This window comes from Podarcis liolepis (assembly GCF_965112155.1).
Source record: "Podarcis liolepis genome assembly, chromosome: 9".
Classification (NCBI taxonomy): Eukaryota; Metazoa; Chordata; class Lepidosauria; order Squamata; family Lacertidae; genus Podarcis; species Podarcis liolepis.
The window spans coordinates 70,946,421-70,968,268 of record NC_139564.1 but is presented as its reverse complement, the minus strand read 5'-3'; the positions used below and the strand labels follow the sequence as shown (position 1 = coordinate 70,968,268).

General features: G+C 45.3%; 1 protein-coding gene across 1 annotated transcript in view; it reads left to right on the top strand.

The window, feature by feature from the left end:
• SEL1L3 (SEL1L family member 3) overlaps positions 1-21,848 on the top strand; it is a 50,814-nt gene that overhangs the window by 7,568 nt on the left and 21,398 nt on the right. The window contains exons 4-13 of the mRNA XM_083460431.1: positions 1,787-1,908; positions 4,524-4,639; positions 6,139-6,194; positions 8,187-8,319; positions 10,771-10,897; positions 11,931-12,077; positions 13,092-13,303; positions 15,743-15,922; positions 18,671-18,790; positions 20,379-20,519. Of these exons, the coding sequence (XP_083316557.1) occupies positions 1,787-1,908; positions 4,524-4,639; positions 6,139-6,194; positions 8,187-8,319; positions 10,771-10,897; positions 11,931-12,077; positions 13,092-13,303; positions 15,743-15,922; positions 18,671-18,790; positions 20,379-20,519 (1,354 nt within the window). The remainder of the gene's footprint in view (positions 1-1,786; positions 1,909-4,523; positions 4,640-6,138; positions 6,195-8,186; positions 8,320-10,770; positions 10,898-11,930; positions 12,078-13,091; positions 13,304-15,742; positions 15,923-18,670; positions 18,791-20,378; positions 20,520-21,848) is intronic.

Below are 21,848 nucleotides of genomic sequence, written 5' to 3'. Positions count from 1 at the left end.
GACGGAAAACTCGCTAGAGTTTTCTGTTTTGGAGGTGCTTCACAAAATGAATTTCCTATGGGCTTGCTTCGCAAGACGACAATGTCTTGCGAGTTCCTGCTGGTTTTTTTCCCTCCCCCCCCCCTTTATAAGCCGCTAAACCGCTTATCAGCTGATCTGATAAGGTGTTGAGCGGTGGGCAGAAACTCTGAACCTGTCTTTGGTTGCCATCATTTCTGTGGCTTTCCTGCTAAGTGTACAGATTTAGTGTTAAGTTGTGGGTGAACATATCAGATGACACAGTGATTCTTCAAACAGCTCTTGTTTATTCAGAGGCCAGAACAGAACTGAATTGAAGGGTTCAGCCAACCTGCTTATATAGAGCTCCAGTACCACGTTACTGTAACAACTTTCTAAAACTATCCAATCACTGAACGTCACTTTCGATCCTTCATTTGCATAACTATCTACAGTATCCATCCAATCACTGAACGTCACTTTCGATCCTTCATTTGCATAACTATGTAGAGCATCCATTCAATCACTGAACGTCACTTTCGATCCTTCATTTGCATGACTATCTACAGTATCCATCCAATCACTGAACGTCACTTTCGATCCTTCATTTGCATAACTATCTACAGTATCCATCCAATCACTGAACGTCACTTTCGATCCTTCATTTGCATAACTATCTACAGTATCCATCCAATCACTGAACGCCACTTTTGATCCTTCATTTGCATAACTATGTAGAGTATCCATTCAATCACTGAACGTCACTTTCGATCCTTCATTTGCATAACTATCTACAGTATCTCCCTGCTGGCCCAGGGTGAGAACTTCAGTACATAACATTTAGTGCACACAAACTACTGCTCCCTGCCTTATATTAGTACTGAGAGCCTTCTCTGGAAGATGTATAGCTTCTCTGAGCTCTGCTTCTCCAATCGAGTTGCTGTTTCCCCTTGTGTGCAGACCTAGCTCCCTCGACTGAACCCTTCTCTGCTCAAACGCTAGGCGCAAAGAACTCCCCTGCCTCTCTTACCCAATCATGGGATAGCCTGAATATATATGTGTGTGAGTATATACTACTTTTAAAAGACGCCTGCTTCTTGGGAGAAAAGCAATGACAAACCTAGACAGCATCTTAAAAAGCAGAGACATCACCTTGCCAACAAAGGTCCGTATAGTTAAAGCTATGGTTTTTCCAGCAGTGATGTATGGAAGTGAGAGCTGGACCATAGAGAAGGCTGATCGCCAAAGAATTGATGCTTTTGAATTCTGGTGCTGGAGGAGATTCTTGAGAGTCCCATGGACTGCAAGAAGATCAATCCTATCCATTCTGAAGGAAATCAGCCCTGAGTGCTCACTGGAAGGCCAGATTGTGAAGTTGAGGCTCCAATACTTTGGCCACCTCATGAGAAGAGAAGACTCCCTGAAAAGACCCTGATGCTGGGAAAGATGGAGGGCACAAGGAGAAGGGGACAACAAAGGACGAGATGGCTGGACAGTGTTCTCGAAGCTACAAACATGAGTCTGACCAAACTGCGGGAGGCAGTGGAAGACAGGAGGGCCTGGCGTGCTCTGGTCCAGGGGGACACGAAGAGTCGGACACGACTAAACGACTAAACAACAACATATACTACTTTAATAGGGATTGTCTAAATTGGCTCCTCTTCCGCCCCCCTTACTTGCCAGCATAAAATTGTGCTATTTCCACACTGAAGACCAATGAACTGAATAATGTTAAAGTTGTCTTTGTTGCCAATATTCTGTTTCTCATCAGACTTTTTTGTTTGTACAGCTTTACTTTTTCGGTGTGGCTTTATTTACTCCGTTACTGCAGAAAACCACTGTGTGGAATACTGTATTTCATTGATTCTGAGGAAATGTACAGTACTCCTGCTGTGTTTCTAACGAATGAAGGTAAGTGGGGGGGGGGGCTCCAGACAGAAATAATAATAATAATAATAATAATAATAATAATAATAATAATAATGATGTCACTTTCTCTTGTTCAAGGCTACCCAAGTCAACAACCAAGTTTAATTTGTAATGCCTTCTCTCAAGGCATTACAAATTTAATTCACATCATTCTTCAAAATCCTCCCTAGCCTTCAATGAAGGGCAGTCAAATGGATAGAAAAGGGAGCAAACAGGGCTATAGGATTGTATGGGGGCAAGGAAGAAGAATGTGCAAAAGAGGCATTTGATTCAATGGTCTCCCTGCCCCTCCAAGTGCTTGCACTAACACAGAGAGTGGAAAACTCAAGGCTCTTGCATTATATAGACTAGGGAGATTGAACTGGCAATGGCTGGGTGAATATTCAAGTCCAGTGGTAGCCCGGGTTACATACGCTTCAAGTTACAGACTACGCTAACCCAGAAATAGTACCTCGGGTTAAGAACTTTGCTTCAGGAAGAGGACAGAAATCGTGCTCCGGCGGCACGGCAGCAGCAGGAAGCCCCATTAGCCAAAGTGGTCCTTCAGGTTAAGAACAGTTTCAGGTTAAGAACGGACCTCCAGAACGAATTAAGTACTTAACCCGAGGTACCACTGTACTGCTTTAGTCAAAACACACAAAGGAGGAAGCCTGCACTGTCAAAGGAGAGCCCGCGTCCTACTTTTGCTACAACTAGCCTCTAGACCCATGGTTCCCAACGTAGGGCACACGCCCCACAGGGGGGCAATTTGATTTTTGAGGGGGGCAATGAGAATGAGTTATTAACAGTTAATGGCCTTTTAGGCCTCCTCCAGGCACACGGGTGGCGCTGTGGGTTAAACCTAGGACTTGCCGATCAGAAGGTCAGCGGTTCGAATCCCCACGACGGGTGAGCTCCCGTTGCTCGGTCCCTGCTCCTGCCAACCTAGCAGATCGAAACCACACCAGTGCAAGTAGATAAATAAGTACCGCTCCAGTGGGAAGGTAAACGGCGTTTCCGTGTGCTGCTCTGGTTTCGCCACAAGCGGCTTAGTCATGCTGGCCACATGACCCGGAAGCTGTACGCCGGCTCCCTCGGCCAATAAAGCAAGATGAGTGCCGCAACCCCAGAGTCATGCGCGACTGGACCTAATGGTCAGGGGTCCCTTTACCTTTACCTAGGCTTCCTCCACATGAATTGGAGTTCACTTTTTGAATAATAGGAATTATATGTCACCAGGGGGGGTGGGGAGGCATGCACCAGGATTTTGGAGATGCTTAAGTGGAGCATGGCAAAAAAAATAAAATGTTGGGAACCACTGCTCTACACTTAAGTTAGGACCCTATTCTCTGGGAACCCTAATTTTCTTTGCTGGGTGGGGAACCATGACATTAAAGAGGTATAAAACTGATACAGGACTGCAGTATAGATATGCCCTTTGAGAAACACTCAGCTAGGCAACTTTTACCAGTTGCTTAATCACTGTCTTTGGGACATTTTGCCTGTGAGGTGCTCTCCACGCAGTCTTCACAGAAGTGTGTGTTGTTGCCACCGAGCTCATGCTAAGGCATCCTTTGTGTGAAGAAACTCACTCTTGTCAGTGGCCTTTGAGCGGTCACCCCAAAGCACACAAGAATGAAAAATGTTTACTGATTAGTTGGGTGGAAATTGTGTACATTTAAAAAGGCTGGTAGCATTAAGATAACTTCAACAGCGTAAATAAGTTTCAGTGGTGTAATAATGGATTACTGAATGGTTTAGTTCATGTAAAATACGCGGGGATGTATGGTATGCAAAATGAACCAAGGAAAGAGAAGAAGGGAAGTCATTGATGTAAGGTTGTCTAAATGAGTATCTTGAAATGCAAATTAGAAAAAATTAATAAAAGCTATAGAGAGAAGATGAAGCTCACTCTTATAAGCGGCTTTTGTGCGGCCACCCCAAAGCATACAACTGTAGCTGCTGAAAAATGGCAACCAGTTGCGTGTGTACAACCGATGCAAAAGCAACACGTCATAGAATCATAGAATCATAGAATCATAGAATCATAGAATCATAGAATCATAGAATCATAGAGTTGGAAGAGACCACAAGGGCCATCGAGTCCAACCCCCTGCCAAGCAGGAAACACCATCAGAGCACTCCTGACATATGGTTGTCAAGCCTCTGCTTAAAGACCTCCAAAGAAGGAGACTCCACCACACTCCTGGGCAGCAAAGTCCACTGTCGAACAGCTCTTACTGTCAGGAAGTTCTTCCTAATGTTTAGGTGGAATCTTCTTTCTTGTAGTTTGGATCCATTGCTCCGTGTCCGCTTCTCTGGAGCAGCAGAAAACAACCTTTCTCCCTCCTCTATGTGACATCCTTTTATATATTTGAACATGGCTATTCACGTCACCGAACTTATCTTTTGTATGAACCCCCGTTCTTTCCTGAGGCAGTTATGTAGGGACCACCTTGTGTGAACTGACCCTAGGCAGTTTTGGACCCAATGAATATTCTGGAAACATTCAGTGACTTTGACATTCCCGAAGCAAAGCAGGTGTAAACTGGATCGATCAAGTCAATATATTTGCGGCCTTTGCATAACTGACAAGGTTCTTGGGATTTGTTTTTCAGGTGACGTTCATATCCAGATGCATCTTCTCAAAGGGGGAGATGTGGCGGTGAAGACGACCTTCAGCCTTCCTCTGAAGCAGTGGCTTCGACTTGATCTCTCCGTTAGCGGCGGGCAGGTATCTATGTCGCCTCGGCTGCCCTCTCATAGCTGAGTGTGAGGAGAATGTCTTTAGGGGTTGCAAGTACCTGTGAATGGAGATGCTCAAGTAGCCTTGTCAGAATTGTAAGGACAATCTGTTAAGTTGTGGGTGAACATATCAGACGACACAGCGATTCTTCAAACAGCTCTTGTTTATTCACAGGCCAGAACAGTACTGAACTGAATGGTTCAGCCAGCCTGCTTATATAGAGCTCCACTAGAACGCAGCAGTAACCATTTTCTGTAACTATCCAATCCCTGAACGTCACTTTCGATCCCTTATTTGCATATGTGGACCTGAACTATCTACAGTATCCCCCTGCTGGCTCAGGGTGAGAACTTCAGTACATAACACAATCAGTGTTCAGTCTAAACATATTTGAGTGTTCAGACCCAGAGACCTCCCCCCTAAATACATTCACACATGACTCAAATTTTAGTTTTGGTTTTTGGCAGAATTTAGGCCACAACTTTATTGATTACAAAGGGTGAGTGGTTGCATAGGTTCTGGTTCGACTAGCTCCCTGCACCCTTGCAGGCAGCGCTGACCCAGGGCACCAGCATAGGTCAGCCTAGTGTGAACACCTGGATAGGCGGAAAGCCGGGAACAGACTATGTTCATCACCCAGATGCCCCCCTGGACTCAGGCATGGGCACAACCCTCTCTCAGGGGTTGACCAAACCATGAAGTCCCTGGATTCCTTTAACAGAATACCCTTCACATAGGGATGGCGAGACCGCTCTCCCATCCCTATCACCTGAACCAGAGCCTATCCGCAACCTTACAAGTTGTGACAATTTTTTGCTACGCGGCAGGCAAAATCCAAATGGCACCCACCAATCAGCCAAGTGGGGAAAATTCCTGGTGTGCTGGGCTGGTTTGGTGACTGAAGACTGACTTGGCTCTTACACCGATCTTATATTAGGTCTCCCTTCAGCTTTATGCTGATGTTTTCAGCCCTTAGGTGCATCCATATGTAAAGGTAAAGGGACCCCTGACCACTAGGTCCAGTCGTGGCGGACTCTGGGGTTGCAGCGCTTATCTCGCTTTATTGGCCGAGGGAGCTGGCGTACGGCTTCTGGGTCATGTGGCCAGCATGACTAAGCCGCTTCTGGCGAACCAGAGCAGCGCACGGAAATGCCGTTTACTTTCCCGCTGGAGCGGTACCTATTTATCTACTCGCACTTTGACGGGCTTTCGAACTGCTAGGTTGGCAGGAGCAGGGACCGAGCAACGGGAGCTCACTCCGTCACGGGGATTCGAACCGCCAACCTTCTGATCAGCAAGTCCTAGGCTCTGTGGTTTAACCCACAGCGCCACCCGTGTCCATATATAAAGACAGTGAATTCTTGTGGTTCAGCTGACCATCCTGGCAAGAATTTGTTGCATTTTGCAAGCCGTGATGAAATAAACCTATTTTCCATTGGTTCACATGTATGTTTTCAAAACTAAAATTTAATTTATTTTTGTTTTAGATAGAAATTACCAGTGTTGGAAAGAATCTGAAAATTCATCGGCATCAAACTTTTATGTAAGACTAACTTGCCCTCCATTCTAACAAGTAGTTTGTATTCTTTTCTTTCTTTCTTTTTAAAAAAAGATTAAAATTTTACAATCACATATCCAACATACAACATAAAGGCAAAATCTCCTCCTCCCCTTTGTGGGTCCTATTGTTAATCATTTCTTCCCGCCCTGTGGAACGCCCTCCCATCAGATGTCAAGGAAATGAACAACTATCTGACTTTTAGAAGACATCTGAAGGCAGCCCTGTTTAGGGAAGCTTTTAATGTTTGAAGTTTTATTCTGTTTTTAATGCTTTGTTGAAAGCTGCCCAGAGTGGCTGGGGAAACCCAGCCAGGTGGGCGGGGTATAAATAATAAGTTGTTGTTGTTGTTGTTGTTGTTGTTGTTGTTGTTGTTACACTGGTCAACAACAAATTTGTTGTCTGCACTTTTTTCAGCTGATTTAGGACGAATCTGATGCGCTGAATCCAAAAATCACATTGGTTTTGCTCAATCAGGTCAAGTTTTTGAGCTATAGCCACATGTCATTTTTTAATGTTTTTGTTCACATGTACGCTTGTGTGGAGCATTTTAGAAGAAGTTGGTGGAGGTAAAATGCCATGTCGAATAATTGTTTTGATTGTAAATTATTATTTTAATGACAAGAAGTATTCAGGTCCGATAGTTCTGGGTGATTATGTCGAAAAGGGATCAGTTTGAAGTCATAAAACCTCGAAATCTTCCATCAATTGGTGCTCAGCATTACACGAAGAAGGACTGGCCTGTGCGGGAGGAATTGGTGCCTTGCAGAAAAAGGAACATCATCAATGACCCTCTGGTGGACAGAGACAGAACACTCTTCCCACCACTGCACATCAAGCTCGGCTTAATCAAGCAGTTCACCAAGGCTCTGGACAAGGATGGTGACTGCTTCACTTACTTGTGCCAGGCTTTTCCAGGATTGACCATGGAGAAGTTGAAAGCTGGCATCTTTGACGGTCCTCAGATCCATCAGCTCATCAGAGATCCAGAGTTCGGAAACTCAATGAACGAAGTGGAACTGGAAGCGTGGGAGGCATTTGTTCTGGTAGTGAAGAACTTTCTTGGCAACAATAAGGCCAGAAACTACGCAGAACTTGTCAACAACATGCTGACTGCTTTCAGAAACCTGGGCTGCAACATGAGCGTCAAGATGCACTACCTATTTTCACATATGGACCGGTTTCCTGAGAACCTGGGTTCAGTGAGTGACGAGCAGGGGGAGAGATTCCATCAGGACATGAAAGAGATGGAGACCAGGTATCAGGGTCGCTGGGACGCAGTCATGATGGCTGACTACTGTTGGACTCTGAAGAGAGACCTCCCTGCCGCTGAGCATTCCAGGAGTTCCAAGAAATGGATGTTCAAGCCCTGAAGTTTGAAAAATGGTGAAGCAACATGCAATTTACATGTACATACCTTTATCAATGCCCACCATTCAGTTTACAGTAATCAATGTTTCTATCAGGTAATCAATATATGTTGTTGGAAAAACATTTTTTTCTCTTAAAAACATATTTAGGATGATATGTGTTGACAAGAATCAGCTGATGATGCCACAAAAATGTAATCGATTTTGTCACTAGATCTGATTTTTTTTTCAAATCAACATAGCACAAAAACCTGACCTGATGGAGAGAAACGGATGCCATTTCCTGATTCAGCAGTGCAAAAATACCCTAAATCAGTTGTAGAAATCTAGACAACATTCCAAAAGTAAAAAATTGTTGCCCAGTGTTATTATTATGGCACCTTTCCAGATTTCATTTAAAAAAAAGCTTTGTTGACCGATGTCAAACTAGATTTCTCCTCACAATGCAGGGGTCTTTAGAGAGAACACTCTGCTTGTGTCCCTGTAAGCCTCCAAACCATCTTGTTTAAAATATATTCCAGACTATTCCATGACAGAGTCCTCTGCCTGCCCGGCAAATCAGAGGTTTTATTTGCTTCAGAATGTTTCAAAACCTTGACTTTTCTAGTTTTAGGGAGGATTTCTATTTCGATGACACTTCCGGTTACTTGGCTCTTGGAGGCAGCGGCTATTCATCAAGTATTGAAGGATACTTTGGTCCAGTGAAATACTATCGTCTTAATGGCCTAGAGACCAGAAAGGTGAGTGAACAGAAGGTAACAAATATGTCAATATGGATCTAGAGTTACCTGTGCCTGCCGTTGACATTCATTTCCAAGGCAGTACTGTAACTCGGGTGGGCTATCGGTTATGATGCATAAGGAGTGAACTCAGATTCGCTGTTCTTTCCTCCTTGAGTCGTTTTGTGGCCACGATACAGGACTATTAAAGGCAAAGGCTACTGCTGCAAGGGACGTGGGTGGCGCTGTGGGTTAAACCACAGAGCCTAGGGCTTGCCGATCAGAAGGTCGGCAGTTCGAATCCCCGCGACAGGGTGAGCTCCCATTGTTCGGTCCCTCCTCCTGCCAACCTAGCAGTTTGAAAAGCTGTCAAAGTGCAAGTAGATAAATAGGTACCGCTCTGACGGGAAGGTAAGCGGCGTTTCCGTGCGCTGCTCTGGTTCCCCAGAAGCGGCTTAGTCATGCTGGCCACATGACCCGGAAGCTGTACGCCGGCTCCCTCGGCCAATAAAGCGAGATGAGTGCCGCAACCCCAGAGTCGGTCACGACTGGACTTAATGGTCAGGGGTCCCTTTACCTTTACCTTTACTGCTGCAAAGGGCTGTGCCATTTTCCTTGTCCTGTTAGAAATCTGTAGGTTTAAAACTTGACTTGACACCAAGCAATTGAAGGAAATTTTGCTAAAGCTTCGCCACTCCAGCAAGCACAGAACAGGAAACTCCTGACTTATCTAAATCCAATTAAATCCAATGCCACCTAGTGCCTAAACCATACGGCAACCAAAAGTACAACAACAACAACAACAACAACAACAACAACAACAACAACAACAATTTATTATTTATACCCTGCCCATCTGGCTGGGTTTCCCCAGCCACTCTGGGCGGCTTCCAACAAAATATTAAAATAAAATAGTCCGTTAACCATTAAAAGCTTCCCTGAACAGGGCTGCCTTCAGATGTCTTCTAAAAGTCTGGTAGCTGTTTTTCTCTTTGACACCTGGTGGGAGGGTGTTCCACAGGGCGGGCACCACTACCGAGAAGGCCCTCTGCCTGGTTCCCTGTAACTTGGCTTCTCGCTGTGAGGGAACTGCCAGAAGGCCCCCAAAGCTGGACCTCAGTGTCCAGACAGAACAATGGGGGTGGAGACGCTCCTTCAAGTATACTGGACCGAGGCTGTTTAGGGCTCTAAAGGTCAGCACCAACACTTTGAATTGTGCCCAGAAACGTACTGGGAGCCAATGTAGATCTTTCAAGACCGGTGTTATATGGTCTCGGCGGCCGCCCCCAGTCACCAGTCTAGCTGCCGCATTCTGGATTAGTTGTAGTTTCCAGGTCACCTTCAAAGGTAGCCCCACATAGAGAGCATTTTAGTAGTCCAAGCAAGAGATAACTAGAGCATGCACCACTCTGGCGAGACAGTCTGCAGTCAGATAGGGTCTCAGCCTGCGTACCAGATGAAGCTGGTAAACAGCTGCCCTGGACACAGAATTGACCTGTGCCTCCATGGACAGCTGCAAGTCCAAAATGACTCCCAGGCTGTGCACCTGGTCCTTCAGGGGTACAATTACTCCATTCAGGACCAGGGAGTCCTCCACACCTGCCCACCTCCTGTCCTCCAAAAACAGTACTTCTGTCTTGTCAGGATTCAATCTCAATCTGTTAGCCGCCATCCATCCTCCAACCGCCTCCAGGCACTCACACAGGACCTTCACTGCCTTCACTGGTTCTGATTTGAAAGAGAGGTAGAGCTGGGTATCATCCGCATACTGATGAACACCCAGCCCAAACCCTCTGATGAGCTCTCCCAGTGGCTGCATGTAGATGTTAAAAAACATGGAGGAGAGGACAGAACCCTGAGGCACCCCACAAGTGAGAGCCCAGGGGTCTGAACAGTCATTCCCCCATCACATTTTATATAAATAAACTAGTTATATATTTTTTTCTTATTTATGATATCAAAGTTATGATACTGTTACAATGGAACCATGTAAGCTTTTTTTAAATATAAAGTTGATGAACTTTATATTATTCTTAGGTATACTAATAATTTATTAAAATAAGAAAAATATATAACTAGATGACAGAATCCACACAGACAGTCTGATGACCAGTTTAGCCACTTGGATGGAATAGTTTATTCCTCTATGTGAGAACTTGATCAGGCAGTTTTTTTTAGAAGCTTGCATGAATATGTGGCAATAACATCCCATTAGCATTTATATTAAAAATGTATATCAAGCATGCTTTACACCCCTTTCAGGTGGATAGGGAGAATCTCGTCATCTAAAATAAAGTGTTCAAAATAGGCAGTTTGTCTGTATTACGCCGATCTGCAAACGTCTGTGGTCACTTGCCTGTGTTCTGCAGTAGGAATAAAAAATGGTGTTCCTGCATTTTAGCAATTTCTTAAAATATGTGCAACGGTTTTATAGGAAACGCATACAATTACTACTCTTCCCCTCACCCACAGATTTCTAACCCTTTCTACAAAGAAGACATTTTGGAAAGAATTGACCTTTACTATCAAAAATGTTTCGCTGTCCAGAGCACATCGCCCAGGCATGGATTTGTGCAGAAACACAAAAAAGAGCAAAAATGCAAGTAGCAAGGACTGAACTTGGTATCATGTAGGGTTACAGGATCTCCTTTCGTTTGTTTGTTTGTTTGTTTAATTTAAAAGAAGCTGTGAGGATAGGCAATTGAGGCTGAATATGTGGAACTAAGGGATGCAGGTGGCGCTTGGGCATGTGGGTGGCGCTGTGGGTTAAACCACAGAGCCTAGGACTTGCCGATTAGAAGGTCGGCGGTTTGAATCCCCACAACAGGGTGAGCTCCCGTTGCTCAGTCCCTGCTCCTGCCAACCTAGCAGTTCGAAAGCACGTCAAAGTGCAAGTAGATAAATAGGTACCGCTCCGGCGGGAAGGTAAACGGAGTTTCCATGCACTGCTCTGGTTCGCCAGAAGCGGCTTAGTCATGCAGGCCACAAGACCCGGAAGCTGTACGCCGGCTCCCTCGGCCAATAAAGCGAGATGAGCGCCGCAACCCCAGAGTCGGCCACGACTGGACCTAATGGTCAGGGGTCCCTTTACCTTTTTACTCAGCTTCTCTGAAGGTATAACCCAAACACCATGAACCTTCTGCTTGTTTCTTTCACACAGAGAAACTTCCAGAACCCTCTTTAACTAAATTAGAATCAGAAAGATCTCTACACATAAGATTAATCCTTTCTGCACTAAGAAATGCAAACTGACAGTTTAGGATCACGCTGCATGTCTTTGGTGTAGTTGTATCAACAGTCTTAGGTTCAGGCACTTTAAAATCGACCCAGGGGAACACAATCTAAAACCAAAATCAAGTGATTTTGTGACGGCATTAAGTAATTCTGAAGTGGGAAGGTGGACACCTATATGTGAGAAGTTTCACAGATACAGCTAGGATAATAATAATAATAATAATAATAATAATAATAATAATAATAATAATTTATTATTTATACCCCGCCCATCTGGCTGGGCTTCCCCAGCCATTCTGGGCAGCTTCCAAAAAATATTAAAATACTGTAATACATAAAACATTACAAGCTTCCCTAAACAGGGCTGCCTTCAGATGACTCGCTTTCATTTTCTCCAGGCCTTTATGAAAACTACTATCTGGAAATGATCAATAAATATGGAGGACGCCACAAGGATGCAGCCTTCAGCTGGAGACAAGAACTTTTGGAGAAATACTACAACATGTTTAAACAGTTGCAAGAGACAGGTCTACAGTTATCAGGAGGTAATTGGAGATTTTACTTCTTTCCTTTTCTTTATCAATCACTTCACTTTTGCAAGAAACATGTGGCTTTTCAGCTTTTTCCTCTTTCGTTTTCGCCGTGATCTTAGAGACTGCTGGTTCTCCTTGGACCACATTTTAACAAACAATTGTGTTAGGAATAAGGTTCTGCTCTTACACTCTCCATTGTGGCATACCAGCCCCCAGGGTTGTATATTAGTGGCACAGGGAGAAAATCACATCAGATGCCAGACCCAAAGAGATATCTTTGGCTCCTTCCACACTTTGTGGGGATTTCTGATACATTAAGGTAGATACTAGTGTTACGTACTGAAGTTCTCACCCTGGGCCAGCAGGGGGATACTGTAGATAGTTTTCACTCAGGTCCACATATGCAAATAAGGGATTGAGAGTGACGTTCAGTGATTGGATAGTTACAGAAAATGGTTACTGTTGCGTTCTAGTGGGGCTCTATATAAGCAGGCTGGCTGAACCCTTGTTCAGTACTGTTCTTGCCTGTGAATAAACAAGAGCTGTTTGAAGAATCGCTGTGTCGTCTGATATGTTCACCCACAACTTAACAAGTAGTATGTGCCCTTTGTGGAATGAGAGTGCAGTTTCATTTCTGTCACCACAAAGAAAATGAATGCCCTGCAATAAATAGCAAGGACTAAATTTGTTTTGGACAACAGATTCACTCCCCTTCCCCTGTAAAAATTGCCGTCCTTTTGCACTAAGAAAAGCAATAATAAATTACACTGGAAAGTGAAGGATAACTGCCACATGACTGGGATGCTATATGTATAACCTCTGTGAATCTGTGAAAATGATGGCACAATATACATGTTACAACATTATTGGTGTGTCTTGCAACCCCCTCACCCCCTTATAGTAACTTAGGATTAGGCACCGAATCTACTTAATAGTAAGCGTGTGGGAAATTAACGCTACCTAATCAGAACCTGCTTGTTTTCACAGCCAGTAGTTTAATTGAACATTTATATCTTATGATTTTAGCACCTGAAGGCCAAAAGGACGCCATTTTAGAAATTGGGCGCAGCTTATTTGAGACGGCGGCTCAAAATCTTTCCAGAGCTGATGGCCTACGTTATATAAACTCTTCTGTCTTGTCCCTGATGGATTCCAGCTGCTGTGGAGATCACAGAGCGTCCTATGCTCTTGGCGTGATCTTTGAAATAGGATTGGGCAGGCCTGCAGACCCAGCTCAGGTAAGAATTTGGATGCCTCACATTTGCCTAAGAACAGCTTGAGAATTAGCAATAGTTGCTATCTCGTCTCCCAAATCCCACTTTTAGGTTGGAGACGGTTTTTTCAGAGTCAAAGGTGGTGTTTCCACACTTCCACCTTTCACCTCTGATTGAAACACTTGGCATCTTTTTCTATTTGTGATGTTCTCCGCAAGACCACAACCTCTCAATGTGTTCTGGGTCCCCTTTTCCTCCAGAGAGTAGGACTAAGAGTCACTTTGGTCTCTGTTCTTCGACTCAAAATCAGCACAGGGCAGGACTGAGGACAGCCTATCCCTCTCAGCTCCCTCTTACAAACACACTGACTGTTCTCACAATCTTGTTCTGATACTCCTTTCTCTCTCTCTCTCTCTCTCTCTCTGTGTGTGTGTGTGTGTCAAAAGAAGACAGAGAGACAAAGGAACGTTTATTTATACACTGGGAAGCAAAGGTTCTGCTATATCCCTTTCAGCTCTCTTGAAAAACCATTGCTTCATTTGCCCCTTACTGGCCTTATTACTTTACATAACTGTAAGCAGAGCTGGCACAAGACGATGTGCCACCTGAGACCACATCTCCGCTTGCTCCCTGCTGCCACTGCCACCTCACTTCCTCCTCCTTTCCTGCTTCAACAGCATGGTAAGGTAAAAGGTGAAGGACCCCTGGACAGTTGAGTCCAGTCAAAGGCGACTATGGGCTTGCAGCGCTCATCTCACTGTCAGGCTGAGGGAGCCGGTGTTTGTCCACAGACAGCTTTCTGGGTCATGTGGCCAGCATGACTAAACCGTTTCTGGTACAGTGGTACCTCAGGTTAAGTACTTAATTAGTTCCGGAGGTCCGTACTTAACCTGAAACTGTTCTTAACCTGAAGCACCACTTAGCTAATGGGGCCTCCTGCTGCTGCCGCGCCGCCGGAGCACGATTTCTGTTCTCATCCTGAAGCAAAGTTCTTAACTTGAAGCACTATTTCTGGGTTAGCGGAGTCTGTAACCTGAAGCGTCTGTAACCTGAAGCATATGTAACCCGAGGTACCACTGTACAACAGAACACTGCGATAGAAACCAGCGCACACGGAAATGCTGTTTACCTTCCCACCACAGTGGTACCGATTTATCTACTTGCACTGGTGCGCTTTCAAACTGCTAGGTTGGCAGGAGCTGGGACAGAGCAACGGGAGCTCACCCCACCGCATGGATTCGAACCGCCAACCTTCTGATCAGCAAGCCCAAGAGGCTCAGTGGTTTAGACCACAGCGCCACCCGTGTGACAGCATGGCCACTCTGTGCCTCATTCTGAGGAGGCACCTAGCCTTTCTCAGAACAAAGCATTGCAGGTGAGATCATCCAGAGAGGGCCTGTGCCACTGCCGCCTGCACAAACGGCAGCGTGTTGCTTTTTGAAGTCAGCTGGAAAGTTTTGCGCTAACTTCAAACGAGAATCTCCTGCTCTCGCAGCAGAGGAAAGCAGCGTGAGAGCTCCTTCTGTGATCTCACCCAGAAGGACCCCTTCCTCAGGATGAGGCATGGTGTGCCGGCATCGCTGCTACTTCCTAGGTGGGTAGCGGGTGGGTGGCAAAGAGGGAGGCGCAGTGGCAGTCGTGGCAGTCATCAGCCACAAGGGTGGCAGCAGGCCCTCTCGCTAACGCAGCGTTTCTCAAACCTGGGTCCCCCAGCTGTTGTTGGACTACAACTCCCCTTATCCCTAGCTAGTAGGACCAGTGGTCAGGGTTGATGGGAGTTGTAGTCCAACGTTTTGAGAAATACTGATAATGGAAGGGGGTGTTCACAACCCACCTAATCTTCCTCATCTTCATCTGAGGCAGAAAGTCATGACAGGGCCAGGATCATAGCTGTCAACCTTCCCTTTTTTTGCGGGATGGGGAATTCCCTTATTCCAGCACCATTTCCCGCTGCTATCCCGGATTGTTAGATATCCCATAGACTGTCCCCGGGACAGGTGAGGCTGCTGATCCCTTATTTTCAAATCTGAAAGTTGACAGCTATGGCCAGGATTGCAAAACCCCCTCAGAGCTTACAGTTGCCGTTCTACGCTTGCTGCTATTTACAGTCATACCTCATGTTATGTCCGCTTCATGTTACGTTCTTTCAGGTTACGTCCCACGGCGACCCGGAAGTACCGGAAAGGGTTACTTCCGGGTTTCGCTGCTCGCACATGCACAGAAGCGCAAAATGACATCATGTGCAGAAGCGGCAAATCACAACCCGCGCGTGCGCAGATGTGCCGCTGCGGATTGCATTCTTTTCATGTTGCGAACGGGACTCCGGAAGGGATCCCGTTCACATCCAGATGTACCACTGTACTGAACTTAATCTATGGTTCGCAATGTAGATATTCTTCTTTCTCTGGGGTTTTTCTATTGGCCACGATTAAATTTACGCTCCTCTCTTTTAATTTTTACCAGGGGCTTCTGTACAGTTTGGTTGCAGCTCAGGGCGGTGATAGGCTGGCCTTGATGAGCCTCGGATATAAGCATTATCAAGCCATTAATGGTTACCCACGAGATCTGGAATTGTCATATGCTTATTATAGTGATGTCGCCTTAAAGACGCCACGTGATCAACATGCTTCCGAAGGAGACCAGGTAAAAAGAAACATGCAGTTGTTGATAATAATGATAATAATAATAATAATAATAATAATAATAATAATAATAATAATTTATTTGTACCCCGCCCATCTGGCTGGGTTTCCCCAGCCATTCTGGGCAGCTTCCAACAAAGACAAAAAATACAGTAAAATATCACAGATTAAAAACTTCCCTGAAGTTCTAAATGTCCCTTCTAAATGTCAGGTAGTTATTTATCGCTTTGACATCTGATGGGAGGGCGCCACTACTGAGAAGGCCCTCTGCCTGGTTCCCTGTAGCTTTGCTTCTCGCAATGAGGGAACCGCCAGAAGGCCCTCGGCGCTGGACCTCAGCGTCCGGGCAGAACGATGGGGGTGGAGACGCTCCTTCAGGTATACAGGACCGAGGCCGTTTAGGGCTTTCAAGGTCAGCACCAACACTTTGAATTGTGCTCGGAAACGTACTGGGAGCCAATGTAGGTCTTTCAAGACCGGTGTTATGTGGTCTCAGCGGCTGCCCCCAGTCACCAGTCTAGCTGCCGCATTCTGAATTAGTTGTAGTTTCCGAGTCACCTTCAAAGGTAGCCCCACGTAGAGCGCATTGCAGTAGTCCAAGCGGGAGATAACTAGAGCATGCACCACTCTGGCGAGACAGTCCGCGGGCAGGTAGGGTCTCAGCCTGCGTACCAGGTGGAGTTGGTAAACAGCTGCCCTGGATACAGAATTGACCTGCGCCTCCATGGACAGCTGTGAGTCCAAAATGACTCCCAGGCTGCGCACCTGGTCCTTCAGGGGCACAGTTACCCTATTCAGGACCAGGGAGTCCTCCACACCAGTCCGCCCCCTGTCCCCCAAAAACAGTACTTCTGTCTTGTCAGGAATCAACTTCAATCCATTAGCCGCCATCCATCCTCCAACCGCCTCCAGACACTCACACAGGACCTTCACCACCTTCACTGGTCCTGATTTGAAAGAGAGGTAGAGTTGAGATTTGATCCCCGTCTTTCTGAAAATGGAATGTTTCCAAATACATTACTGGGAAATTTTTTGCCAAATCACTGTAGTGAATAACCCTCCTGACTGAAATCTGAAGTGACAATGCCTTTTTTAAAAAAAGTTTTTATTTATACTTTTCAAATTTATACATTTCAATAATTCTACAATCATTTTAACATTTCAAAGTTTGACTTCCTTCCCCCTCTTTCTGCGGTTCCTTAAATTTATTTCTTAATATCTTCTGCATATCCAAATTCATCTATTTTAAATATAAACTCTTATGAAACTGCAGGTTATTACAATAATCCTGCCAATGTTTTTATCTGTTTGCAATTTATCTGTGAATATTCAATAAGCCATTTCCATTCTTTTATAAAAAGTTTATCTTGATTTCTTTTTCTTCCGGTAAGTTTCGCCATTTCTGCATATTCCGTAAGTTTTTGTATCCATTCTTACTTTGCTGGGACTTCTGCTTCTTTCCATTTTGGGGCAAGTAGCATTCTTGCTGTTGTAGTAAAAAAAGGTAAAGGACCCTGACCGTTAAGTCCAGTCACGGATGACTCTGGGGTTGCGGCGCTCATCTCGTTTTACTGGCCGAGGAAGCTGATGTTTGTCCACAGACAGCTTTTCCGGGTCATGTGGCCAGCATGACTAAGCTGCTTCTGGCGAACCAAAGCAGCGCAGGGAAACGCCATTTACCTTCCCACCACAGTGGTACCAATTTATCTATTTGCACTGGCGTGCTTTCAAACTGCTAGGTTGGCAGGAGCAGGGACCGAGCAACGGGAGCTCACCCCATCGCGGGGATTCGAACCCCTGACCTTCCGATCGGCAAGCACTAGGCTCAGTGGTTTAGACCACAGCGCCACCCGCGTCCCATACTGCTGTAGTAGCATACATAAATAAATTTCTATACAATTTAGGTATTTCTGTCCCTATAATTCCCAAAAGAAAATGACGATGTTGATACTAAGTTCAGCTTGAACGTACAGGGCTGCCTGAGCTCAATTCAAAACATCTCTCCACTGAGCCCAGTACTGTTATTAACTCTGACTGGCTGCAATCAGTTTCGGGAAAATGTTGTTGCTCAACTTTGTTGCCTGTGATCTTTTAATCAGTCTTGCGGAGAGGCAGAGAAAAAAAACCTCTTGTGAGGGGCAGCCATCTTACTAGCTCCAAACCCTGCTCTGGTGGGAGATGTCAGGGAATAACTTTGGTGCTTTCTGCATGTAACACATTGCTCTTTGGTGGATGCCATTTTGAATCAAGATCAAAAAGTGACTTTGGTGTGTCTTTCCCAAAATTTTTTTTGCATAGGTTCAGCTGCCTCTCAATATTTTGTCACCACACTTAGCATGAGGACTCCTGAGGTGGAGTGGGATACTTTGTGGCCATTCGGACACTGGGTGCCATTTTGAATCAAGATGGCAAACCAAAATGTCACTTTGACATGACACTGCTTTTTTGACATAGCTTTGACCACCTCTCAATATATCATTGCCCTACTTGACAAGAGGAATCCTGAGTGGGGATGAGGGGCAGTCTACATGGATACATGGGTGTTGGGGAACATTTTGAATCAAGATGGCAGAGCCAATAGTAGTCCATTTTCTTTGGCCTTCCTTAGCGCTGACTGACTCAAAGGCAAACTGTTAAGAGGTCCGAGTGCAAGAGCGCTTAGACAGCACCTAACATTTTCAGTGTTATGAATGAGATCTCCTCTTCCCCTCTCGCCATTGGTCTGTTTAATGTTTTCTTTCTTTCCTAGGCGTTTGTAGAAACCATCAGGCTCCGAGACGAAGAGTTGTTGAAAGCTCAAACGAAAGAAAATGGCGACATCTTCATGTGGTTGAAGCACGAAGCGACAAGAGGAAACGCAGCTGCGCAGGTGGAGTTTTTGCTAGTAGACCTGAACAATCGTCCTTTCTCTAGAAACTGAACCGAAGGGCAACTTCTTCTCACTTGGCTAAAATCAAGGTTGTGGCAAGCAAGGCCGGGTGCTCAACCCACAACAGCTGACAGGGATGTATGGTCTCACACTGTATTCCAAACCACACTGAAGGGGATTCAGATATACACAGTTCCCACCACTGCAAGATAATGTGATTAGCCTGTTGAAACAGCCCACCACAGAGCCAGTGTGGTGTAGTGCTTAAGAGCGGTAGACTCGTAATCTGGTGAACCGGGTTCGCGTCCCCACTCCTCCACATGCAGCTGCTGGGTGACCTTGGGCTAGTCACACTTCTCTGAAGTCTCTCAGCCCCACTCACCTCATAGAGTGTTTGTTGTGGGGGAAGAAGGGAAAGGAGAATGTTAGCCGCTTTGAGACTCCTTTGGGTAGTGATAAAGCGGGATATCAAATCCAAACTACTACTACTACTACTACTCTTCTTCTTCTTCTTCTTCTTCTTCTTCTTCTTCTTCTTCTCTCCTCATTTGACTGCTTAGCTGTATTTTTTAGATTACCGTATTTTTCGCTCCATAAGACACACCTGACCATAAGACGCACCTAGTTTTTAGAGGAGGAAAACAAGAAAGAAAATATTCTGAACGAAACAGTGGATGTATGATTTTTGTGGTTCATGCTGTGGCCACAGACATGTGATTTGATGGTGAGTTTGGGGTAGGCCAATGCAAAAATCCTGAGAATCCATGTGGATCTGTCCTTTGTAACCACGTTTTTGTGCCTTTGTGGCCGCAGGCAACAATGGGTGCATGGGTTTTTTTGGTGCAGGCTGTAGCCATGGACATGCTATGTGATCTGATGGTAAACTTGGGGTGACCCAATGTAAAAATCCTGAGGATCCATGTGCTTTAAAGGAGCCAACCGGACAGGAGCCTCTGCTCGCGACTGCAGCAGGATTCCCCCGCCATCCATAGGCATTCGCTCTATAAGATGCACAGACATTTCCCCTTACCGTTTAGGAGGAAAAAAAGTCTGTCTTATGGAGCAAAAATACGGTATTTTATTTTATTTTATTATGTATCTGTTTATTTGGTTTTCCATATTAAAATTTACACCCATACCACAACACCTTCCATAAATACAAGACTCCCATGAATCCCTGGACTTCCCTCCTCCCTGGGTTCTGTTCTAAAACATTTTCTGCTGCGTCTTTTATAGTAATCCAAATTGTGATGTTTCCATTACATCTATAGTTCTCGTTACATCACGAGTGTTATTGCAATCCCACTAACGATTTTAACTGTATACAGTGGTTTCCAAGATAAGTTATAAATTTTCCCCATTCCTTATTAAAGATTTGATCTTCATGATTTCTGATTTTCCCGGTCATTTTTGCCATTTCAGCATAGTCCATCAACTTGATCTGCCACTCTTCTCTGCTAGGGAATTTTTAGATTACTTTAAGCACCTCCCTTGGACTTACGAAAACTCGCATAGATTCACGAAATTCTGAAATGGATCTTGACACGTACACACCTGAGATTTACAAACATATTTCCTTTTGTTTCAGCAACGTTTAGGACAGATGCTTTTCTGGGGCCAGCAAGGAGTGGGGAAAAACACCAAAGCAGCTGTCGAATGGTATGCAAAGGGAGCCTTGGAGACAGGAGACCTTGTATCTCTCTATGATTATTCCATCGTGTTATTCAAGGTAAAATAGAGAAACTGCTGCTTTTGTTATAGAATGTGACAGCATTTCAGAGAAGCATTCTTTGCATACCTTACATAATCAAAATAAACATTCCGGTGTAAAATGAGTGATTTCCACCACTGAGTCGAGAGTGGATTTCATGCTCTTTATTCAGCTCGTAGTGGTGAGGAGGAATGGAAATTCCCCCAAAGTATCTGCTTTATATACATTATTTACACAATGGGCCCCACGTGATTGGCTAATTCCGGGATTCTCCTTTAGGCCAATCAGGTTGCGGATTCACTTCCACCTGGAGCTGGATTGGGTGGCTCCTGTGGACCAATCAGACTGCTGCATTCTGGGTCCTGTTGTCCTAGGACCAATCAGACTGCTGCATTCTGAATCCTATTGTTCTAGGACCAATCAGACTGCTGCATTCTGAATCCTATTGTTTTAGGACCAATCAGACTGCTGCATTCTGAATCCTATTGTTCTAGGACCAATCAGACTGCTGCATTCTGAATCCTATTGCTCTAGGACCAATCAGACTGCTGCCTTTTGGATCCTATTCAACTCACTACGTAACAACCACCAACCCAGCAATCCAGCCGAGCCCCTTGATTTATTTCTTCTGCCCATAAATACCACATTTGGACAGGTAGCCTTCCCATGGTACCCTCCCCCTCCCACCACAAGATGCTGCTGTCTGCCCCCATCCCCTTGAAAAGTGCATAGAGCTGGGACGCGGGTGGCGCTGTGGTCTAAACCACTGAGCCGCTTGGGCTTGACGATCAGAAGGTTGGCGGTTCAAATCCCCACAGCGGGGTGAGCTCCCGTTGCTCCGTCCCAGCTCCTGCCAACCTAGCAGTTCGAAAGCATGTCAAAGTGCAAGTAGATAAATAGGTACCACTGCGGTGGAAAGGTAAACGGCGTTTCTGTGCGCTCTGGCACCCGTCACGGTGTCCCGTTGCACCAGAAGTGGTTTAGTCCTGCTGGCCATATGACGCAGAAAGCTGTCTGTGGACAAACGCTGGATCCCTCGACCTGAAAGCAACATGAGCACCACAACCCCATAGTTGTCTTTAACTGGACGCAACCGTCCAGGGGTCCTTTACCTTTTAGCTTTTGCATAGCGCTGGAGGAGGAAGCGAAAAGAGCAATGCTGGAAATGGTCATTTCAGGAACAAGTCTCTGCCCTTCTTATTCTGCAATTTCTCTGCAGTCTCCGTTAGCAACCCTTTCGCTGCTTTGCCATCAAATGTCCTGACTTCTCCCTTAGCCAGTTTCCTGAATTATTTAAACAATTCTTTTATTGCTGGCTTTAACACCCCCCCTTTTTTTTTTTTTTTT